This window comes from Molossus molossus, unplaced genomic scaffold (assembly GCF_014108415.1).
Source record: "Molossus molossus isolate mMolMol1 unplaced genomic scaffold, mMolMol1.p scaffold_m16_p_8, whole genome shotgun sequence".
Classification (NCBI taxonomy): Eukaryota; Metazoa; Chordata; class Mammalia; order Chiroptera; family Molossidae; genus Molossus; species Molossus molossus.
In genome coordinates, this window is record NW_023425402.1 from 100,940,543 (window position 1) to 100,957,399 (window position 16,857).

The window sequence follows — 16,857 nt, forward strand, 5'->3', positions numbered from 1 at the left end:
TGAGAGTTTTTACCCTGAGACCAAAGACCAGGTTTCAGGACATGGACTGTGTTTCAGGACATGAAGGGAAGGCACCTCCATCTAATCCACGTGCATTTGAGGACTGGTTTTTAGGGTGAGACGAAGCTGAGTTTTTAATCCTTGCACCATATACTGTACACCGGAAACTAACATAATATTGAGTGCCAACTGTAATTTAAAAAATACATGAAAAATAAATAAATTAATCCCTGCTCCAGCACATTAGATTTTGTGACTTTGAGTAATTTGCTTTACTTCTCTGAGTTGCAATTTTCTACTCTTTAAAATAAAGACGTTTTCTATCATGCAGAATTATGGAAATTAAAGTAAGAGAAGGTACGCATAATGCCCATAACCCTATCTGGCAAATAATGTCAACTCAGTAAATGGGGCCTAATTGTAATGACAATGGCAATAGTAAGAATTTAGGGGACCCAAGTTCCAAAGATCACAATTTATCAGGAGTTTTGCAGTCCTAACTAGAACTATGTCCTCGGAAAGGCACACAGACAGTAATTTTCATTTTGATAAAACTTCTGCTCAAGTGGGAAAAAATTGCAAGTTCATTGGCAGGATAATACTATACACTACCCTTAAGCCAATTCTTCTCAGAATAACAATTAAATACGGTAGTTTCTTTAGGTAAGTCTGCTGAAGTTAAGCCTTAAAAAAAAATTTATAAGCCTATGATAGAGGAATTTTATTTCAAGGATATAACTTAGAGACTCTATCCCACCTGTGCAGTTGGAAACATAAAACGTTTCAGTTCAACAATACCAGTGGCAACAAGAAAAGAAATGGCCACAATGTAAATGCCCATAAGAAAATGGATGATTACATTGCGATGGTCCCAAGATAAAATTCTGTCAAACAGTTAAAATGAAAGAACTAGATCTATATGTGTCCACATGGCTCAATCTAAATAAATAATGGAGTGGGGAAAAATGCCAAAATTAAAGTGATATTTCTTTCAGTTTTCTTTGTTATTTAGTTTCTAAACTTTTCTGTGTATATTTTTTTAAATCTTTAAAAATAACAAATAATTTTTAAAGTGTTTATGAAACTAAATCGCTTTACTGTGCTATTTGTTGTGATGGTGGACTGCAGTTCATCTCTTTTTAATTCATTTGTGTTTGTATAACAATTTAGTTTAAAACCAGGGGATAATTTATATCTATATTCTTATAGATATAAATCATTTATACATATAAAACATCATCAGCAAATCAGTCTTAACTTAGAACATAGCCTTTCATTTCCCATGGAAAATATTTTTCTCTCTCTTTGATATTTATACCAATTAATTTCCAGTTGAGTTTCATTAGCAATCATGGAGGGACCCCTCCATCAACTCTCCTATATACATCACACAGTACTTACTCTTTATATATCACATTTGTACCCATGAAGCAAGTCATGCCCCTCCCACAGGGGTTTTCTTACACAAACCATAAACCAATTCACAATTGACTGTTTTAGAAAATCAGCTAATAAAATAAAGGCTGAATATAAGTTTTTGTTTTGTTTTGTTTTTATCTAGCAATGTTACTATGCTTATTTATATACATACATTTTTTTCTTTGGGCTTCTGAGTATTGCTTAATTTATGGTGTTTGCTTGGCGTAGTTGTTTGCCCAGTGAGTTGAAAGGCATAGCGAAACTACAGTCAAATAGATTTAAAGGTGACTTTTCTAAAAAAAATTTTGTATAAAATTAAGTAATTTATAAGCAGTCTTTAAAGTGAACCTTGTATAGAAAGTCAGCATTGCATAGCAAATTTCTCTTTAAAATATTTGTATATTTGGAAGAGCAATTTATAGTTGTTTGCCTTTTCTCTGGGTTCTTTCTAAAGCTAAAAGCCAAGGAAAGAAAAAAAAAAAAATCATGGCATGATTCCTACTGCTTCTTTCTGTGACTTTTGTAAGATGAGGAGGCAATGTGTGGATAAGTGCTTTGTAAAAATAGAGTTTGGCAAAAATATCCAGAAAGCTCTGAGGGATGAATGAATGTCTTGGAAGAATTGGAAACAGAATATAAAATGCAAAGTGAAGGCATTAGAGTCGGCCTGGGAGAAACAGCTTTTCACTTTGCATTCACACAGACGCGCGTATTTATGGCCTCAGCATTTTGAAGCATGATGCACAATAAATATTTTTAAACCCTTTTATACTCTGCACAATTTTTATAGTTGGAGAGTTATGTCAATGGCATTGCTGACTATAGATGCCATATTAGTCGTTCTTATTTTAATTAATATTTGTTCCTTGCATTAATATTTTCAGTTTTTTATTTTTTTAAGTGCCTTCCTATTTTCTATTTTCTATATATTTTGTCATAATGTCTACTGTAATTTCATTTTAGTTTCGTTTCTACCATTTTGCTCTTGAAATTCTTAAATATATACATACAGGGTGTGGCAAAAGTAGGTTGACAGTTGTGAGTATGAGAAACAGTTTATTCCTGTATTCTTTTAAAAATTTTGTTATTTATTTATTAGAGAGAGAGAGAGAGGCTGCTTTGTTGTTCAGGTTATTTGCTTACTTGTGCATTCCTTGGTTGATTCTTGTATGTGCCCTGAGGCCCTGACCCAGGATCCAACCCACAATCTTGGAGTATTGGGAAGATGCTCCACCCAGCTCAGCCACCTGGCCAGGGCTTGTATTCTTATTTATTAATTATTGCATTATTTTCCATATGCACAACTGTCAACCTACTTTTGTCCCATGTATATACTTTTATACACATGTATGTATATAGTCAACACCGATGTTACATGTCAGCACATTATGCCAGCACTGATTAAACTGAAAAAAATACAGTAAACTAAAAGGAAGAAAAGATCTCCAAATCCTCCCTCTCCAGTGAGTTTTAATAATTTACACACTAGTCTGGCTCTTACCTACACATATACTGTACATTCAATTTACATCCCATTTTTACTTAGTATCACATATAGTTTTTTGATACTCTTATATACATTTTAAGATTATATATGCATAATTTGTTCTTAGTTCTTTTTATACTACTAGGAATTTCTGCCTTTTAAATTATTTGATATTATAAATAATAGGCCAAAAATTATCTTCATAATATGTATTTCCTCCTTTGGGTAATTTCCTTCAAATAAATGTTCAGAAATGAGGAAATTGCAGTCAATGGAATTAAGTTTATTTACCATATTATAGTTGCTGAAGGACACTGCAATAGTACAAGCTTTAATAGTACATGAACACAGGTTGTACTAAAACTTATTTTCAATGCTTTAGATTTTAAAGAAAGTTTTCCTATATATCCTGTTAGTTGACATTCATAACTTTCACAACCCTCTGTGATGAACTAGTTCCTTATTCCACAGATGAGCAAACGAGGGCTCTGAGCTGAGTTACTTTTCCATGGTCACAGCAGTTGAACTAGAATAGAACCCAGACCTGCCCGGCTGATGTGGCTCAGAGGTTGAGCGTCAACCCATCCACCAAGAGGTTGCTGGTTCGATTCCCGGTCAGGGCACATGCCCAGGATGTGGGCCCGATCCCCAGTGTGGGGCAAGCAGGAGGCGGCCAATCGATGTTCTCTCTCATCGATGTTTCTATCTCTTCCTCTCCCTTCTTCTCTCTCTAAAAAAAATTTAAAAAAGAAAAAGGAAAAAGAAAAAAACCCAGACCTCACTCAAAATACAGGGATCCTTCCTCCCTACTGCAGCTCCCTTCCAATCTTCAAACCCAAATCTTCAACTTGAAAACTGACCAACTTCCTCAATTGTTCTTTTAACTTTACTCTTCTGTGCATAAGACTTTTCATCTCCACTCTACAACAGGACTCAACGCTCAATGACTTTGCATGTAGAAATTATAAAAATAGATCATCAAGAAAAATGAAGGTATTTAGTAGGCACACACATTTAGTTTTCAGAGTGACATTGAGCAAGATACGTTCTTATAGGGAAAACATTCTGCAGTTAGATATTCAGACAGAAGCATCATGGATCTAATTTCACAATGCATTTCTTATTTGATTTAAAACTCGTATCTTCTCTGACAGATATGCTGAGCATACTGGAAAGAAGACAAATAAGTTCGCCACCATAATCCTTACTTGTACTCATGCTGCATAACACATTCAAAATGCAAGTAAATTATATATCCTAAAGAGAACACACAATGATTATATTTTTGCAGATATTTAAAATAAGTTTGATGGAGATGTTTCTATTGCTTCCAATATCAGGAGGAAAAGAGCGACCAGAATGGAAGGAGTGTGTGAAACATACCCAGCACCACCAGAGGTCTCTGCAGCCGAGTGCTGGGTGAGAATTTCCTCTCCACGACTAGCCACCGACCTGAGGAGGCTCTTCTGTTCTGCTAATTCCTGTTCCAACTCCTGCCCGAGGCAAAGAACAAACACAGCTTTGTTACTTCAGGAGCATCACCTACAATCATGGTTCTATGTCTACAGTAGCCTCAGAGAACTCATGTAGTAAGTTTTTAAGTTTGCATGTTGCATAAAAGGTGTGTTTTAAGTAAAGGCGCAAACATTTCTCCAAATTACTCTACAGCTGCCACGGCTTTGAGAAAAGATACCTGAAAAATCTTGGGGAAAAAAATCAATGGAAAGTGAAGATTTTGCTGGGTGATGGTGCCCTCAAGTGGTACAAAATGTACTTTCATTTTTCTAAATCAATACTGCTGTTTTCCAGCTGAGGTAGATCCTTGAGAGCAGTGGATCTTGAATTCTCCGCTTCCTTGGTAAATTGGATTATAATGCATTCAGGTTTACTTTTTCATGTTTTATAATAAATGCCTTTGCTTTTTGGAAAAAAATATTTTAATATGCCCGATACATAAAGTTAAGATATCAATGAGAAATCATTCTTATTCATCAAACCTCATTTCTTTTTCATTAGGAATAATTTGCAATCCTATTTTGAAGTGGTATCTACTTGAAAGTAGAATATAAGCCCTCGCCAGTTTGCTCAGTGGTTAGAGCCTCGACCTGGGGACCAGAGTCGTAGGTTCCATTCCGGTCAAAGGCACCTCGGGTTGTGGTTTGCCCCCAGCCCTGGTTGGGGTTGCACGGGAGGCAACTGATGTCTCTCTCTCTCTCTCTCCCCCCCCTTCCTCCCTCCCACTCTATCTGAAGATAAATGGAAAAATATCCTTGGATGAGGATATAAAAAAAAAAGGTATAAAATAAATTGCAGTTCTTTAAAACACACGTAACTCAGACTTCCACCAATTCTCAGAGGCTTTCCTGAGGTTTCTACAAAATAGTCAGAAATTGGGGCAAGTCTAAAAATAGAGTAGGTGATCTTGATAAGGCAGATTTTCATTGTTATACTGTTTGTAAAGTTTTTCTTAAAGAACAGATTTTATTTTTAATTTTAATTTTATTTTTTTAATCCTCACCCGATGATACTTTTTTTGCATTTATCTTCAGGTAGAGTGGGAGGGAGAGAGGGAGAAAGAGAGAGAGAGAAACATTGATGTGAGAGAGACACGTCAACTGGCTACACCCACATTGACCCCAACCGGGGCCGGGTACAAACCACAACCGAGGTACGTGCCCTTAGCAGGAACTGAACCCAGGACTCCCTGGTCCACAGGCCGACGCTCTAACTGCTGAGCCAAAGCAGCCAGGGTTTAAAGAATAGACTTCAAAAGGACCAAACACAAAAATGAAAAAGCAAACAGACAAAATAACCCAGAAAAATGGCCAGGCATTCCAGTGGTCACGAGGAGGCACACTGAAACATTTCGCCAGGTTTCTCCAAAGAGAAGACAAAGGTGCATTTGTTTTTAGGACACAAGGAACTTGTCCTTCTGAACGTTTCTCTCGACTGCTTGCTTGGCACACCTGCCGGCTGGAGAGAGGTAGGAAATGCTTTACTTTTTGTTGCTGGAGACTGCTCTGTCGCTGCTGGGCCCACGTGGAGCGAGCTTGGGCCAGCCACTCCTGGACACCGGACCTCTGGGCGGCAGCCGGGTCACCGACGCCCTCCTCCTTCTCTTGCGCTGTTCCCTGCTTTTAAAGAGAGAGATCAACAGTCATACCTCCCACAGGAAACCCTAGCCAAAGCGGAGTGCCACTACTTTAGTGTGGTCTGGATAACACTAGCGCGGCTCCATTTGGATGTAAAATCATATTTTAAAAAAATGGTAACACAAAGCCTATCGAATTGATGGCATTTGCAGGAGGGAGAACAATAAGTAGACGATTATACTCAGACATGTTTGAGGCAGAAACTATCTATTTAGAGGCTGTCTTTTTGGCCGAGGGATGTGGTCGCCTGTTATTATTCCCGAATATTTGCACGAGATCACAGTGACTCTAGATCTGACTTCCTCTGCTAACGCCACCAGGACCAGACCCCTGCCACCAGCTGCCACCTCTGACTTCGACAAAGGAGACAGACACAAGTAATTATTTATAATCTGGTAGCAATGTATCCTTCCTGCTTGATTATTCTGGTGGAATTTAAAAGGCCCTAAAATACTGCATGCCAGAATGGAATTAGCTTTGAGCATGAGCTTTTTTTAACTCACATATGTGTATATGTCCAAGGATCAACTACACAGTCTGAATACAGCCCACCCACTAAGTACTTAAGTACCCACTGTGTGTCAGCCACTGTTCTAGGCTCTGGGGACCTTGTGCCAAGGAGCCAGACGAGGGCCCTGCTGGGGAGACAAACAGTAAGCAAACAAGGTGAGGAGAGAGAAGAGCTGCAACGAACAGGAAACAGATGACCGGACAGGAAGTGAAGGGGAGGGTCTCCCAGAGCAGGCAACTGTCCTGAGCAAGGGCAATGGCCTGGGGGAGGGCCCTGCAGGCCCAGGGAACAGCTGGAGCCAAGACCTTGGAAGGAAGGAAGGGACTTGGCATCTCAGAGAGGGAAGCGGTGAGGACTCTGGCTGGAGCGGGGCTGGGGGTGAGGGGCAGAGATGAGGGACACTTGCCAGCTGTCTCCCTAGAGGGGTGGCCCTGCTGTCTGGCTCTGCAGCTGCTGCTCCTGTCCTTTGGTTCCAGTCCGATCGAGTGCCCACAAAGACCCTGATCTTCCTCTTGTTTTCAGAATTTTACACTAACTATTGTGGATGAAAAAAAAAGGGGGGGTTTCTATGGAAAGTTGCATCACAGGGTGTTCTGATCATAAATTCCTAACTGGGCCCGTTCAGGTGGGAAGCCACCCCCAGGCGTACCTTTGCCTTAAACAAGCCCTGCCATTGTTTCTGTGCATCTCCCTTAAGAGCCTTCGAGATGACCAAGCCGCCCGCCCTCGAGAGCACAAACCTTAACTATTCCGTGGCCCAGCCCCGCCTTGCTTTTCCCACCTTCAGATCGTCTTCCTTACTTTCCCTTCTTTATTACAAATGCATAAGAGAAACTTCCCAAGCGGTATCTCCTGGAGCGCCTGAGATCTTGTCCCCGGCACAGGTCCGCAGTTTGGCTCAAATAAACTCTTAGGAAAATTCTCTGCAGGTTTGGGTGTTTCTTACGTAGCCACTATCACAGGGAAATAGATGGGGTCTGTTTATCCTTCTGTCTATTCACGGAAATCCCATGGTAAGATTGTAAAATGTTTGAGATAATATTGAGATTATAAGCTTTGCAAAGTTTGTATCAGTGCTTAAAGCGCAATGAACAGAAGGAAAGGTGAACCCCATGGGGGATATTAGATGTATTCTTCTCCCAGAGGCTGAGCCGCCTTAGCTCACAGGTACAGCCTTTCCTTTAAGATGATGGGGTTCCCAGCAGGGAATGTGGTGTAGACAGGAGAAGGCAGGTGCCCTTGGTCTGAAATATGGCATTTGCACTTCCCGGGGCCTTTCGAACGGGCGGTTAGTGACACCCAGCTCGGTGTACTCCCCCTCCTGCAGAAAAGCCGCTCCCAGGAAAACAGAGATTTTCCTGGTGGTGGGAGCTGCGGGGTGGGTGGACCCTCTTCCAGACCGACGCCCATAAGTTTCCACGTGAAACAGATGCCCTCCATCTGTTGAATGCACCGTTGACCCAGAATAAGCTCTCAGAGATCCTGGGCCTTCTGGCAAGGATGACACAGCAGGTCAACAGGGACCTGGAGAGAACGACCCCAAAGAAGTCAGGGTAGGAGGCAGAAAGCTGATCCCCATCAGAGCTGCTCCAGCTGATGCAACAGTGGTCAAGGCCATGACCTGCTGACTCTCATGTGGGATCCAGTCTCTTCCTCTCTGCTCTGCCCTTAGAAAAGGTTTGTTTCAGAGCTGCAGGCTCGCGTGGTGACCTCTCAGTCCCACCACGTCACCCTCCACGCAGGTTACTCCTGTGGCTGAGATTTTCACTGTCCAAGTCCTCGCACGGGATTTGCGCCCAGAGAAAGGACAATAGCAACATTCGGTCCTAAGGACAACTAATCCCTTTACACACTCGGACCCACATTCAGGTTCTATGACGGTCCAGAAAGGTGAGGCAGGTCTGACCAACCGAATCCACAGCTTTAGCGAAACAGAAACGAGGCAATGCTAGAAGCAGATGACTCGCATGTATTGTCTAGGTGGTTTGGTTGCTTTTTCAGTTGGCGGATTTTTCCCCCGACTGCTTTAGTCATTTTGAAACACAACGTTTGGACTGCAGGAAGCAAACAAAAGGATCAAGAATCCCTCAGAAGAGGGGGTGGTTGGGGAGAGATAAACCACAGAACTTATATGCATGTATGCATGACCAATGGACATGGACAACTAAGCCGGGGACGGGGGGTGGGGGGGTGGGGAGGGGGGTGCCAATGGGGTAAAAAAGGAGAAACATCTGTAACAAAAAAAATAAATAAAAAGTTAAAAAAAAAATCAGCTCAGCTTTCACTCCCTTTCCCCCTGGGATGAGAAGGCACTGACAGAGGAATAAAACAATAGCAGGTACTTTCTCTGAGGCTTCAAAGCAGTTTCCTCTCCTATCTAGGGAATAGGAAGTAGGTGATTTCTGTCCCGTCCACCGTGGGTGGAGCTACAAGCTGTTTATTTTAGAAATACTAGAACAGTAACTTCTTTTGCCAGGAACATTCCTTGGAAGATTACTGAGGATTGGAGAATGCTAAACACTAAATAACATATTTCTTTCTAAAAGCATTTCATTATTTATATAGGGCTAACTCTCTGCTCCCTGGACAGATAATAAAGCGTAAAATGACTTAAACTTCTTGCAAAGAAAAGATAACATGTAATTCAAGAGAAAGCATTATATGCCAGTAAGGTCTGTGTTTCTTCAATTACAGAAAGAACCTGTGGGGGAGGGGGAATTGAAGGGGTGGGTTATTTACTCATTGATAACAAGTAGAAGTCCAGTTAGTTAGAAAGAATGGCCTTAATAGGCACGGCCACTTTACAGATAAGTAGCTCTGAGAAATGACGTGTTTAGGGCCCCCCGACTCTCGCAAAGCCCAGCCGAAGGCCACAACTCCACTAACATCCGATGGAAGGTTTCTTGCCCCCAACAGCTATTCATTTCAGAGCAACTCTGAATTTTCTACACGAAGGGGAGTGATGCCTTTCATGGCAATAATAATACGCACAGTGCTCCTTTCGGCTCGACCCTTGGAAAAATAATCTCCTGAAAAAGGTCTAATTATAAGAAAACAAAACAAAAGACATCAAAATGTTACATGCTGAAAACTCATTAGGCGAAGGATGGTAACGTTTATAAATATTTAAGAAATGAACAATGACTAGTTCCAACGCAGTGAGACTGCCGCCCGTTCCTGTATTTCCAGTTTGCAGGACGGTGCCCTCAGGGAACCTTTCTCTTGCAGGCGGAACCGGGACTGGACTCAGCCCGAAGAACCTCGGTGCCAGGGCAGCGCCTGGCAGGAGGGGGGGGGGGCGCCGTCATCGCAGCCCGATGGTCACCAGCCTGGCCTTCCAGCGTGTCACGAGTCCTTTCCTCGCACAGAATGTGGCTTGCAAACCGGTGTTCGTGGTTATTCATTATATACACGCTGCAATTTGAGCACTTACTGTGAACACGACTTGCCTTAAAATCCTCAGGAATTTTTAAAGTTAAAGACTACTGCCTGGCCTGTGTGGCTCAGTGGATTGAGCACTGTCCCGTGGACTGAGAGGTCCTGGTTCGATTCCCGGTCAGGGCACATGCCTGGGTTGTGGGCTCGATCCCCAGTAGGGGGCGTGCAGGAGGCAACTGATCGATAGTTATCTCTCACATCAATGTTTCTATCTCTCTCTCCCTTCCGCTCTAAAAAAAAAAATCAATAAACACATATTTTTAAAAAGTTAAATACTATTATTATCCCTATTTTACAGATGAGAAAACTGATGTGCAAGAAAGGGAAGTTCAAGGACCCTGGGTGAACACCCAGTGGGAACAGGCTGGGGAGACGTGAGAACAGCGGTTCCGAAGTGATGGCCCAAAACCAAGTCTGGCTACAGCACGGGCTTTAATTAGTGCACAAATTATTTTTAAATTTTAGAATTAAATGCTTTCACATTGGAAAGTTTTAGATATAAATCCAAATTTCCTTTCTCTGGAAGATCTTGCAATGCTGACTATAATTCCTGTATGACAATAGCTGGAGTCAACAGCTGCTTCTCCGACTTGAGAACAGCTTGCCAAGGTCCTGACGGGGCCTGCTCCACTGGTTCCTAGGCCCTCCCTCGGCCCGGGGCCTGGGATTTGTGCCCAACCTGTTTAACCCCCAGCGTGCCGAGCAGGCTGTCCCTTCCATGCCTCCCTCCGGAAGTAGACACAACTGGAGTTTCATAAATGAAGGCTCTCCCAGATATGAAACCATTGCTTCTAATAGAGTAGGTTGGATGTTTCCAAAAACGTAATCATACAATTAACGAAGAACTGAAAATACGTAGTTTAGTCTGAAGAAATCATTATAAGAAGAAAATAGAAGCAATCACAGGGAATGCCCACTGTTAGCATCTGCTAAATCTGCACGCAAATACAGGTGTCGCCCTCCCTCCTGAGACTGGTCCTTGTCTCTCTCCTATAGAAGATGGTTCTTGCAATCTCACTTCTTTTACATCAGTACTTTCTCTACTGAGTTATTGCCAACTACATAGAACAAGTCATCAAGTGAGAGACAGACCACCCGAGAATGCAAGGCCGACATGGGAAATACACAGAGGCTGGGCCAGGCACCCCGACACAGACACTCTGAGGCTGAAGAGGCAGCTTCCACACCGCAGGGTGGTCGTGCTCGGGCTGGGCTCCGGCAAAGGAGAGAGTACCCTGGGCCTGGTAGTCACCCTGAAACCCCAGCACAGGCAGCCAAAGTCCCCGGAATCCAGTTCTGCTCAGATCTCTGTCCCGGGTCTTGCCCAGGGGATGAAAGACACGCAAGAACACTTGCTCTGTGGGGTGTGTGTACATGTGGGCTTGTATATGTGTGTATATGGGTGTGTGCATCTTCCTGCCTTTGTGTGCAATACGGTTTGCAGTTGCCAGTCATTATACTGATCTCCAAATGAAACAAATTTCTCTCGACCCATTCTCTGTTCTCCTTTACAGCAAAACTCATGAGCTACCTGTGCTCTCTCCCCAGCGCCTCTTCCTCCCATTTTCACTTCATGTCAGAGTGCTGCCCCCACCCCTCCACCGCAACGGGTGTTGTTGAGTTCATGGGAGACCTTCATGTGGCTAAGCCCATGGGTCAGGTATCAATCCTCATCTTACTTCATTTATTTTCAAGTGGCTTCAACCATCAAAGTCTTGGTCTTCTCCTACTTCACCGGTTTCTCTCTTTTACTCTTTTTTTGTGGGCTCCTCCACATCTTCTAAATTCTTAACACTGGGGTGTCCCAGGGCTTGGTTCTAGGACCTTGCTCTTTTCTCTCTCTCCTTACTCCATTGGTGATCTCACCAAACCTCATGCTTTTAAGGACCATCTTGAAGCTGATGACTCCAGTTTAAGTCTCTCTCCTGAATTCCAACCACTACTTGAAATTTAATAGGCATCTCAAACTTAACCTGTCTGAAATTAAACCGCTGACCTTAATACTCTGTCTTCCCCCAAATCTCTTCTGCAGATAGTTTGCATCTTCTCAATTATCTAGAATCTGAGAAGTTCTCAACACTTCTATCTCTATACTATGCCTCTTAACTGGTCTCTCAACTTTCACCCTGGTCCCTTACAGTGGTAAAACTCTGATCTTGTCATTCCTCCGTTCCCAAATACGCCAGTGGCTTGTCATTTTCCCTAGAGTGAAAGCCAAAATTCATATGGTGCCTATAATGAGGCCTTTGCACCTTGGGCCCCCGTCACCTGTCCGGCCTCACTTGCTAGCTCCCTCCACTGCGGTCCCCTTGGCCTCCTTGAACACAACAGGTCTGCCCTCACCTGGAAGCCCTTGCACTTGCTTTCCCCTTTGCTTGGAACTTTCTTCCATGTCCACATGGCTCAGTCCTATCACTGACGGAGGCTTCTTTGGCCACCGTGTTTAAGACGGAAATTCCACCTCGTCCCACCTTTCCCTATCTATCTGCCTTTTGGCACTTCATCTATAGCTCTCATCACCTTCCAACTTAGTAGATAATAACACCTTTTTAATGTCACTTATTATCTGTGTCCCCCTACCACAATCTTCTGAAGATAGGAACATGCAGATGCCGATAGAAATATAGATGTAGAGACAGGTAGTGGTTTTTCCATGCTCCTTCACTCTGTCATATAGCACAGTAGCAGGCACACAGTAGTTTCTCAATACATATTTGCTTGATTCTTATATAAGATAATAATAGTAATATCTAACTTGTAGAGATTTTAAAAATAAAATAAAAATCTGAATAATAACAATATGAAATTGCATGGGGAGAAATCTAAGTGAAGGTTCTTGTATTGATCTGGAGAGAGATTAAGACATAAATGTAGTCGCCTGGCCAGTGTGGCTCAGTGGATTGAGTGTCGTCCCGTGCACTGAGAGGTCACCAGTTCAATTCCTGGTCAGGGACCCTTCCCAGGTTGCGGGCCTGATCCCCAGTGTGGGGCGTGCAGGAGGCAGCCAATCGATGTTTCTCTCTCATCGATATTTCTATCTCTCGCCCTCTCCCTTCCTTTCTATCTAAAATATTAATAAAAAAATATTTTTTTAAAAAGAAAAAAGATATAAATGTAGAATTTATTAGATATGCATGGTAAAAAGTAGAGGATAAAAAATAAAAAACAAAGAAAAGCACTCAATCACTTAAAACAAAGGTTAAAGAAAAAACAGAAAGTGCAGGAAAAAGAGAAAACAAAAAGTAAGGTAACAAAAGTTCAAACAATTAGTAATCACAATACATGTAAATGGACTAAATCTACCCTTTAATGGTCAGAGATTTTCCTCTTAGATAAAATATTTCAAACCAACAAAATATAGCTAAATGTTCTTTAAAAGAAGCAAATCTAAAACATAAAAACACATAAAAGGCAAAAATCAAAGGAAAGTTAAAATATGTACTAGGCAAATATTATCCCCCAAAAGCTTTAGTAAAATAAAAAAAAATCACTAGAAGGGAGTGTTAAAGTCACTCCATGACAGTAAAAGGGTTCAGTGCACCTGGAATAAATGACAAACCTAAAGTTGTGGGTCCGAAATAAAAGTCTAAGTATATCTGAAAAGTAGAATGTAAGGGAAATAAAAGAAAAAGGTAAAAATGTTATAGGATATCTTAATTTATGAACCATGTTTGGATATTTTTAAAAATTGTGTATTTGTTACATTTTGGCATTTCTTTTTATTTCCTTTCTTCTCCTACACAGCAACCTTTGGGTTTATGGATTTAAACAGTCCTTACAAAACCTACTGGAAAAGCTATGCTAAGGTTTGTGTAAAGCAGGTATATATAAGTATATATCCTTTCCCAGAGTTTCCTTCTCAGCGGTTCTCAACTTGTGGGTCGCGACCCCTTTGGGGGTCGAATGACCCTTGCACAGGGGTCGCCTAAGACATAACAGTATCAAAATTACAGTTCTGAAGTAGCAACGACAATAACTGTACGGTTGGGGGTGAGCACAACATGAGGAGCTGCATGAAAGTCGCGGCTTCAGGGAGGTTGAGAACCACTGCCCCATGTGCACAGGCCGCCAGCGTGCCCAAGCAGTGGCTGTCCCTGCAGCCTCACCCTGCTGCCCGGGGCTGGAGCCTCACCTGGATGTTAAGCTGCTTGTCGTGCAGGGCCCTCTGCAGCTCCAGGAGACTCCCCTTGAGGGTTCGCAGCTTCTCTGCCAGCTGCTCAGCCTCGTCCTTCGTGTGAGCCTTGCCCTCCAGCAGCAGGTTCTCGTTGTGGACCGCGAGCTCCGACAAGGCTGCCACCTTCTGCTCTATCTCCACCAGCATGTTCTGGGGCGACAGAAACCAGGTGACGTTCACACACCCTGCCAGCCTCTGCCAGGCCCATTTCGCACAGCAAAACACGTTTCCTTACCTCTTTCTTAATTTTCCTACCGCCTGGAAAAACAGTACGTAGATTTTAAAAAATACTTTGAGCTTCTTAATTTTTCTCTTAGTCAAGATTACTTATCATATAATAAAAATATATTGGGAAAACATATTGAGAGCCCACTGTATATAACCAACAGGTGAGGAGAAAGAACATGCCTTCATGCTAGCCTAGTGTTACACTTATTTTACTGTTTTGCTGTTGGGTTGTAATGCTGATGGTTAATAACAGCCAAGACTTCACATGATCAACCCTTTTGTTGTCGATGTAAAAAGGATTCTCTTTCTAAACATTGTCCCTTTGGGTCAATTTTGTTCTTTGAGATTGCTGATTGTATTTCTCAACTTTTTAGTTTTATTTCTTTTATGATATATTTTTAACCTTAAATTTTTTAAAGTTTTCCTTAAAAAATTACTTCCCCTTTCTGTGACAACTCTCTGGAGCCCCGGGTTTCCTCGTAAGGCGGAGGCTAAGCCAGAGAAGCAGCCCTCGGCTCCCTTCTCTCGAGACAGGTTTAAAACGAAACCAAAACAGCAGCAAAGAAAATCAAGCAGAACACGTAGCACCCATTGTGTTTCCTACAAAAATTGTTCTGTTTTTATATTCCTTTACTCTACATTCTTTGAAAAGCACTTTCTAATTCTTAAAGGAATTTTCAATCGAGTAATTTATTAACGAGAAAAGATATTTTCTTGCCCTGTACAAAATCAGAATTACTGCCACAAACTTTTAAGAGTACAGGTTTGAACCAAAAATCTAGAACTAAGTGGAAGAGTGACATTTTTGATGAAATGGGGTTTGAAGGATGATATCCTGAGGACTCTTTTTGAGACATTAATGTTAACTGTGCAGGATGGACTTTCGCATTCGGCGCAGGTGGTGTAGTGCTGAGGGTCCATAATACTTTGGGGGGGGGGTACCAAGAAAATGTCTTAATTGTAATTTCTTTTAAAATCAGAAGAAAAAAAGAATCCACCTTGGATTTTATTAGCCTTTGTAGCAAAGCAGTTGTAAAATAAAAATATAATTTTTAGTACTTTTATAGAAGGGACCCATGGAAGCAAAGTGCCCAGAGCCCTAGATGTCACAACATGGCCCTAATTCCGTGGAACAGTTGCAGTTAAAATAATGCAACTGCCCTGGCCGGTTTGGCTCAGCGGTTAGAGCGTCGGCCCGTGGTCTAGAGAGACCCGGGTTCGGTTCCCGCTAAGGGCACGTACCTCGGTTGCAGTTTGTCCCTGGCCTTGGTTGGGTCGTGTGGGTGGCAGCCACTCGATGTGTCCCTTTCACATTGATGTTTCGCTCTCTCTCCCTCCCACTCTATCTGAACAAAAAATGGAAAAATGTCCTCGAGTGAGGATAAAAATAATAATAATAATAATAATGCAACTGGCTCAAATACTAGATCTGAATCGGCTAAGAAACTGTTGTATGTTTGTGTGATACCGTATGCCTCTGGTTTCTAAAAATATTGTCAAAAGACCATTTTAGTACTTTGTAAAAATCCTGAAATGTATTATTTGAATCATGGACCCTATGTACAGTGATAACAATAGAGGTACCCAAGAGGGAGAGCTGGGGGTGACGGGAGTAATGCTAGTGCAGGGGGGAGTCCAAGTGCTAAAGGCAATGCTGACACAGATGTCTTTTCAGAAAGAAATTTAAGGAAAGATTATCTAAGGAACAGAAAACTCTGGTGCGTGGCTCTCTATTGTCTCGCGGCAAAGCAGCGAATCATAATGCCTTGAATACACATGGAGAAGTTGCCCACGAAATCTAAAAATTCAAGTGATAATGATTAATAGTACAATATATCTCAAATCATGAAAGGAATGACTACAATGGAATGTTACATATTAAAAAATAATAATGCTCATTAATCGATGGTTTTTGTGCATTTCCTCAATCCCAAATGGGATAAATATGAAGTCCTGCTTACTGATATCTAACCCTGGAGATTACGTAGGATTTTCTAGAGACTTGCTAGTTGGTTAAGTGATAGAAAGAGCTTTTAAGACATATGTCACCCATGTGTGAAGTATAATATGTTGGTAATCTTTGAAATTCAATGATTGGCACATGGAGTTCATTATCAACTCTCTATACTTACATGTGTGTTTGAAATTTTTCATAACAAAGAGGTAAGACAATAATATTACAATAAAACCCTTAATGTCACTGCCTCTACCTTAATCCCTAGAGACCTCACATCAGAGAAAGGAAATTCTCTGTTCCAAACGACGCCTTCCTGTGTTCAGTCTGCCTGTACTGACAGCTTTTCCAGGGTTCCCAAAACATATCCAAGAATTAGAGCCCGAACTGCCACAGGGCACCCAGGGCTTCTCCAGCTGTGTTTGTCTACAACCTGATGCACTGACACCAGTTCTCATGAGTTCTGCATTTCGTATTAGTACCAAATAGAGACAC

General features: G+C 41.9%; 1 protein-coding gene across 2 annotated transcripts in view; it reads right to left on the reverse strand.

Annotated features, from left to right (window-relative positions):
* Window positions 1-16,857, reverse strand: part of SYNE1 (spectrin repeat containing nuclear envelope protein 1) — a 409,429-nt gene that overhangs the window by 112,451 nt on the left and 280,121 nt on the right. Inside the window, exons 14-16 of one of the 2 annotated variants that reach the window (XM_036249356.1) lie at window positions 14,139-14,330; window positions 5,905-6,039; window positions 4,289-4,398 (exon numbers count right to left, since the gene is read on the reverse strand). In XM_036249356.1, the coding sequence (XP_036105249.1) occupies window positions 4,289-4,398; window positions 5,905-6,039; window positions 14,139-14,330 (437 nt within the window). The remainder of the gene's footprint in view (window positions 1-4,288; window positions 4,399-5,904; window positions 6,040-14,138; window positions 14,331-16,857) is intronic. The other variant, XM_036249358.1, reaches the window with a different exon arrangement.